Genomic DNA, 7788 nt, shown 5'->3' with positions numbered 1-7788 from the left:
CCACTACAGCACAATAACAATCATAGACAACGTGCTCAAACAAGCAAAAACTCACAACCACCAGAATTGGCTTACTGTATATTTTGTTGACTTCTATCATAAAAGAATTACCAAACATGGAGAGCAAATTACTCCAACAGCCACCTATGTTTTGTCATTTATTCTTTGTTGCTGCTATTTTCATTTTATTTTGTTTCTGTTACCTTTTAAAAATGAAAAAGTCAGTTTTAGCTCCAGGGTCTACAAATATAACTGTGGGGCAGATTTGATCAGAAAGTAGTATCTTGTTTGGCCTCAGTGTTATTTGATTCTATTGTGATGAAATGAAATTTGCATTTTGTGAGATATAGGTAATAACACAGAGGAAAATATTTTTGGCTCTAACTATAACATGCAAAATCTGTTTCAATTTTAATCGAATCTCTTCATTCACTAGAAAAGAAGTGTCTATTTATAATATATAATATTCTAAATTTAAGAATTCAACTATTCTATAAATTTTAATTTAAACATATTAGAATATATTTCCAGTTTATTCTTTAATGCATTTAAAATAGAATTATTTTTAATTATTTTTTGTTTGTTTTGTTTTGTTTTGTTTTGTTTTATTTTTGTGGCCACACCAGTGATGCTCAGGGGTTACTCCAGGCTATGCGCTAAGAAATCGCTCCTGGCTTGGGGAACCATATGGGACACTGGGGGATTGAACCACAGTCTGTCCTAGGCTAGCGCAGGCAAGGCAGATTCTATCCCACTTGCACCACCGCTCTGGCCCCAAATTATTTTTAATTTTTAATGGAAAACTTTTATTTACCTTTTGGGGGTAAGGCACAGCTGGTTGTATTCAAGGCTTACTCCTAGATATGTGCCCAGGAATTATTATTGATGGTGCTCAGGCTACCCATATTTGTTGCTGAGGATCAAAGTCTGGGAGATTTTGTGCAAGGCAAGCACTACACCTACTTTATAACCCCTACAGCCTTGATTTTACCTTTTAAAAATATATCTTGAAAACTTGCATAACTCTTATCTTTCATATTGTCTAGGCTTCCATTTGTTAGCTTGGTGATTGAGAGAAATCTCCCAGTAACTTTGAGTTGAACACATTTATAACCCCTACACTCCCTGACATTATTTGATGAATAACTTTATTTTTATTGTATTCCTCCTGGATTTTTTAAAAAGTCATTTCCCCCTAACCTTAAATTTAATGTGGTACTTTCTACTGTACACATACATAACCTTTTTGATACACATACCATACACACATACATATGTACCTTATATGCATAACCATACATATACGCATACATATGGACCTTATATGCATAACCATATATATACATGCATACCCTATTAATACACCTACATAATCTTTTTCAACTTTGAGAAGGCAAAATTATTGAGACAATTCTCAAAAATCATGACAATGAAATTAAATTGAATCTAAGGCCACTTAGGAAAGTGAATAGCCCTGCTCCCAAACCTATGCAAAACTTACAAATTCAGAGATTGGAGAGATAGCACAGCAGTAAGGTATTTGCCTTGCATGCAGTCTCTCCAGGATGGACGGTTGTTCGAATACCAGGATCCTGTATGGTCTCCGGAGCCTGCCAGGAGCGATTTCTGAGGGCAGTCAGGAGTAAGCCCTGAGCATTGCTGGGTGTGACCTCCCACAAATAAAAATATAAAATAAAGGATTTAAAAAACTTACAAATTCACAAGCTTAATACTTTCTCAGAAATAGTGAAGTAGGCAGTTAGGAAGAAGTTGGGGTCAGCAATGACTTCTCAGAAAATAATAAAGACAAAATTTAAAGAGGTTACTGGCGTGAGCACTAAGGTAATCAAGCATATTATATATGACACATGTATTATATACCATATAATATATAGCAGATAGCATATATAATATAATATAATATAATATAATATATCTTTGTGGATATAGAAATCTGAGGCCAATTAAGACTTAACTGTTGCTCATGCTGGCCTGAGAGAAGTTTGGAACTCTGTAGTATAGAAGAAATTTCAGTAGAAAAATATAACATGAAAATATAAAAGAAAACCACCAAAAGTTCAAAGCTTTTTTTCTTGACTATGTCTTAGTAGTATTCTTATCTTCATAGAAGGCCCTGACCAAGGATGTTTGGAAGATCTATAAAACCAGTTCTGCAAAATCAAGTGGGAATCTCCCCATTCTGGAGTGGGGTTGCTCACATCTTAGCCTGAGATTTGTATTCTGGCCAGACTCATGTTCTCTCTTGAACATGTGACTCACTTTAATTCATCAAAATTTGTAAATAAAATTACTTCATTACTCATGTTCACCTGAAATTTCTGTGAGGTAAGGTGATGTTCCTTGAAAACAAGCTAGAAATGAGGGCTGATTTTCCCTTTCCATAAAGAGCAACTCCTCACTTCAGCCTCAGTTACACAGGTCCTGGAAAAGTTGGGCAACAGATAATTTTTTGTTTTCACAGATCAATGGGATCTAAGTCCTGGGTATTTTTTGGGGGGTGGGGGGAACAATTGCTTCAAGGGCTTGGTAATAGTAGAAGTCAATACCATGAAGGTGCTTGAAGATAATTTTCATCAGTTCAGAACTTTTTCAGGCACTTCTCTAGGTGATTGAAGTAGGAAGGAAGGGAAGTGGTAAACACCATCTCTCTCCAGGCTGCCATCTTTCTTCCCCCCACTTGACATAAATTACCTGCAACGAAATGAACACCACTGATATTGCTAATGTTGTTAGTTATTGTTTTTTTATTAACTAGTGTTATTTACTTAAAAAAATCTGTGTAGGGATTCTATTCTGGTTGGGCTTGGAACCTTTGGCTACTTTGATGGGTTGAGCTATTCATGGGGTTCTCCAGAGAGGGAAGTTAAGCCAGGTTTTTTCAAACGCAGGCAAGTTTTCTCTTCCCATAAGGAATGAGAAACACAGAGAATCCAAAACCTAAGGGGTTTCTCTGTAAGGGCAAGGTGTCATACTGAAGACCCCATGAACATTTGTCCGAAACAGGAAGTTATAAAAAACAAACTCAGAGACACCATTTGGAGAAATCACCTGTCATTACAAAGTATACTGATTTCTCCTACAGAAGTAGTTCTGTTTCCCATTAGCTTAGAGTGTATCTCTAGCATGTAATTATTTCCATTTCATAAAACAAGAATCTACCAATCATGGGGAGTTATCATCCCATGAGCAATATTTATAATAATACCAATAAACCTGCATTATAATAAGAGAAAGAATCTAGGTTCAAACAACACTGCACCGTTTTATTTTCATAACATTCTGGAAGCAATAATATAAATGTGTAGAAAGCACCTCCAGTAAAAGAAAATATGTGTGTGGGGGGATAGATAAGAATCACATAAAAAGGATATTTGAGAAGTTATAGAACAATTTTTATTGACCATAGTATTGTCTGATTTTAAAAATTCATATTAAAGATATATTGGATTATTACATATAAATTACATTCCTACAAGCCTAAATTAAATTCTAGCAATCTACTTTTGTCTATTTATCATTGTTTATATAGTTACTTTATTAGAAACAATTTTTCTTAAACACAATCCCTATTTTTGTTGAATGCAATGCCGACATATACAACTCTTAATACAAGTATACTATTTAATTTTTTAATATTTAAATCACATTTAACTTTAAATATAATGAAACACATCAATCCTTTCATTTAATTTACTAAAAAATTATTATGATGTTTATTTTTCAAATACTTTTCTACATCTATTGATTGACCATATGATTTTCCTTTACCCTATTAATGACTACATTGATCTTTGAATGTGTTGTCCCTTACATGTGGTTGCATGTAATTATAATATGTAATTTCCTTTTACAATGTTGTCTTTAATTTACTAATATTTTGCAGAAATTTACACAAATAGTCGCAGTGATGATGTTATTGTTTTCTTTTCTTGTAATGTTTTCATATAGTTTAATATTGTAGAATGCTGACCTCATAAAATAATTTAAAATGTACTTACTATGTTTGCATATTCTGAAAGAGATTGTACAGAGTTAGTAAAATGCTTCCTCAAATGTTTGGATAACTTAAATTCATTTAGCTCTGTTGCTTTTTGTTTCAAATTATTCCATTTCTTTAAAGAGTTAAGTCTACTTCTATTGTATAAGTTTCAATAGAGTGTGTCTACATCTGTTCATCTAAATTATCAAATTTATGAGCTCAGTGCTTATATATAGTATCAGCTTTTTAATACCCAGGAAATTTGTAATGATATTCTTTTATTTCTGACATTGGTAATTTACTTTCTATTTTATTTTCTTAGTCTGAATATATTTTTGCTCATTTCTATTTTTACTTGCCTTCCTTTTGCTGTTACTTTTTTTTGTGGTTGTAGTACATCAGGAAACTCACATACATTGCTGTGTACATACATTTAATTTCACTTAATTGCTGATCTTATCAACAAATGTAGGGGATGACATGAAACAGATCCATAAACTCGATTATCGTTGATAGATTCCTCAACCCACTGGATCATATTCCAAAGAAATGAGCTTTTTACTTCACTGACTAAATTTCTTCCTGACTATTTTTTTCAATTTCTTCGAACTCGATCTCTGTTTTTATGTCTATTTTGGAGTATTTGGTTCATATTGTTCTATTTACTAATTGATTTCAGATCTTTATGACTTTATAATTAGTACAGAGGACAGGGTGTTTGCTTTGCAAGTGTCCCACACAGGTTAATCCTTGACACCTCATGTGGTCTCCCAAGGCACACCTTGAGTGATCTCTGAGCACAGAGCCGGGAGAAAGCCCTGAGCACAACCAGGCCCCAAAATAAACAAAAAATAAAACAAGACATTTATTCAATACAATAAATACTATGAATTACTAACATATCCCTATACTTTTAATACTTTCCCTTTATTAAAATAATTATATTTTTCTTGAGATTTTCCTTCTCCATTTGTTATTTAAAAGTATATTGCTTAATCTCGTTTGTTTTTTTTTCAGCATTACTGAATTTGTTTATTCTGTATTTTATTGTTGTAGTTTATATTTTTCAAATACTCTATTTTTCAAACTTATTAAAGTCTGTTAAGAATTTACTCTATACATGTCTTTATTAATGTGATGGTAGGTGTGTAGGTAATTGCAACCCTAGTTTTCAATCTTGTGGTATGCTTATGCTCTTGGAGTGTGAACTTTTGAGTATTCTCTCTTCAGTTAATACTACGTGATGCAGGATGCCAAGAGAAGGCCAGAAACGAGTGTTTTCTCTTCATATGAGAGATTAAGACCATCTGAGTTTGTGTATCTCCCTCCCCCTATATTAGTCTCAGAATTTAAAACAACAACAACACACAACTAACAGGTTAGCCTCTGGCTAATTAATTTCTCCTAAAGGGAAGAATTTAAAGAAAACAACATCCCTTTTTTAAAAAAATAGAAATTTTTCTTTGACCACTGCTGCCAGGACCATTTTGTTTCGGTAATAACTCCCAGAAAGTACTGAATTTGGGGAGGTGAGATGTAATTTTTGTTAGCTGAGGACTTGATTTCCTTGAAATTTTAAATGTCTCAGATTCTGGTCATTTGTGGATCCTAGTTCAGATTAGCCTACCCCACCCAGCTCTCTTTCCTATAGAGGCTTCAACCAGAGGGGCTCTGCTCTGGAAAATTGTAATTATCAATTTAAAAGATAATCAAATATCAAGTACACCCCGAAACAGTGCCCAAACCTAGGGGCCTACTAGCCCTGTATGGGGCAAATGAAACCAAATCCTGCTCAGGTTCCTGGCCCCGAAGCTCAAAATAGCAAAACACCCCGCTGAGCCTTTTCCTGTGTGACCTGTGACCTGCGGGCATTTTGGTGGTGGTTGGAGCTCGTGAGGGCAAGATGGCGTTGGTGACATGATGGGGGTCCCTGCGGATGGGAGCCAGAGGCCACGGTGGCAGCACTATATGCTGCCCTAATTGAGCACCAGCCTCTCCCAGCCACAACATTGCTGCCAAAGCCAGGTAGCAACGGTTGCCCAGAGACAAGCATTCAGCCTGGTAACCTCGAGAACCTTCTGCAGCTGTGACCTGGCAGAAGAAACCTGCGTGGATTCCAGAGACCACGTTGTTGGTGGATTCTGGGCTGCCAAAAGCCGACCTGATTCCTTTTCCAGCCTTCCACGCCCTCCACCTTGCTCCATGGACCCACCCTAGAGGTCTCTGTCGACTCTCAGGCCTGATCGGGGCCTAGCCTCCGCCTCCATCCTCGTCACCAAGATGGCGAGCAGCAGTGATCCCAAGGCCGAGTTCATTGTTGGGGGCAAATATAAACTGGTCCGGAAGATCGGCTCCGGTTCCTTTGGGGACATTTACCTGGCCATCAACATCACCAACTCCGAGGAGGTGGCCGTGAAGCTCGAGTCTCAGAAGGCCAGGCACCCCCAGTTGCTGTACGAGAGCAAACTCTATAAGATCCTTCAAGGTGGGGTTGGCATCCCCCACATACGCTGGTATGGTCAGGAGAAAGACTACAACGTGCTCGTCATGGATCTTCTCGGGCCCAGCCTCGAAGACCTCTTTAATTTCTGTTCCAGAAGGTTCACCATGAAAACGGTACTGATGTTAGCTGACCAGATGATCAGTAGGATCGAGTATATGCATACGAAGAATTTTATTCACAGAGACATTAAACCAGATAACTTTCTCATGGGTATTGGGCATCACTGTAATAAGTTATTCCTTATTGATTTTGGCTTGGCCAAGAAGTACAGAGACAACAGGACAAGGCAACACATACCCTACCGAGAAGATAAAAATCTCACTGGGACTGCCCGCTATGCTAGCATCAATGCCCATCTCGGTATTGAACAAAGTCGCCGAGATGACATGGAATCACTAGGATATGTGCTGATGTATTTTAATAGAACCAGTCTGCCCTGGCAAGGACTGAAGGCTGCGACAAAGAAACAAAAATATGAGAAGATTAGTGAGAAGAAGATGTCCACACCTGTGGAAGTTTTATGTAAGGGATTTCCTGCAGAATTTTCCATGTACTTAAACTATTGCCGTGGGCTTCGCTTTGAAGAGTCCCCAGATTACACGTATCTGAGGCAGCTATTTCGCATTCTTTTTAGGACTCTGAACCACCAATATGACTACACATTTGATTGGACAATGTTAAAACAAAAAACAGCCCAGCAGGCAGCCACTTCAAATGTCCAGAGTCAGCAACCCCAATCCCCCACAGGCAAGCAAACCGATAAATCCAAGAACACCAAAGGTTTCCAAGCATGAACCGAGGAACAAAAGAAGCAGAGCAGATGACTGGAGCAGCCTTGTTTCTCTCTAAATCTAGACATTTTAGTTCATATGTACAGTAGCCAGTGGTTGTGGACAACCATTTACTTGGTGTAAAGAACTCAGTTTCAATATAAATTGGCTCTGAGCAGCATTGGTGATGCTGTATCCTACCTTGTAACAACTGTAATTGTGAATATTAACTGAGAGTAAAACATGATGTCTCTTCCTGCGTTTCACAAGTTGTTCATTTGAAGCTTTACGTGGTTGGCTTCTTGTTTGCAGTAGCAACACAAGATTCCAGTGTCTTAGCAAAGGAAAGATTCTTCCTGCTTACCTTTGCTAGAAAATAATGGTGTCTAAAAGGTAGATTTAAGAAAACTTGGTGACTAAGATAATCTTTGAGACTCTACATTAGCTCTATAATGTCTTGGTATTCAAAACCTAAAAGCATATTTGTTACACATTTTGTTAAATTCTTGAAACAA

The 7788-nt window shown here is 36.9% G+C and overlaps 1 protein-coding gene across 1 annotated transcript; it reads left to right on the top strand.

Moving 5' to 3' along the window:
* Positions 1–6280: 6280 nt before the first annotated feature.
* LOC126011777 (casein kinase I-like) lies at positions 6281–7297 on the top strand. Its single transcript, XM_049775574.1, has one exon. The coding sequence runs from the start codon at positions 6281–6283 to the stop codon at positions 7295–7297; it is 1017 nt and encodes a 338-aa protein (XP_049631531.1).
* The last annotated feature ends 491 nt before the right edge of the window (positions 7298–7788 follow it).

This window comes from Suncus etruscus, chromosome 6, assembly GCF_024139225.1.
Source record: "Suncus etruscus isolate mSunEtr1 chromosome 6, mSunEtr1.pri.cur, whole genome shotgun sequence".
In the NCBI taxonomy this organism is placed as follows: Eukaryota; Metazoa; Chordata; class Mammalia; order Eulipotyphla; family Soricidae; genus Suncus; species Suncus etruscus.
This window is presented reverse-complemented; position numbering and strand designations above follow the sequence as displayed.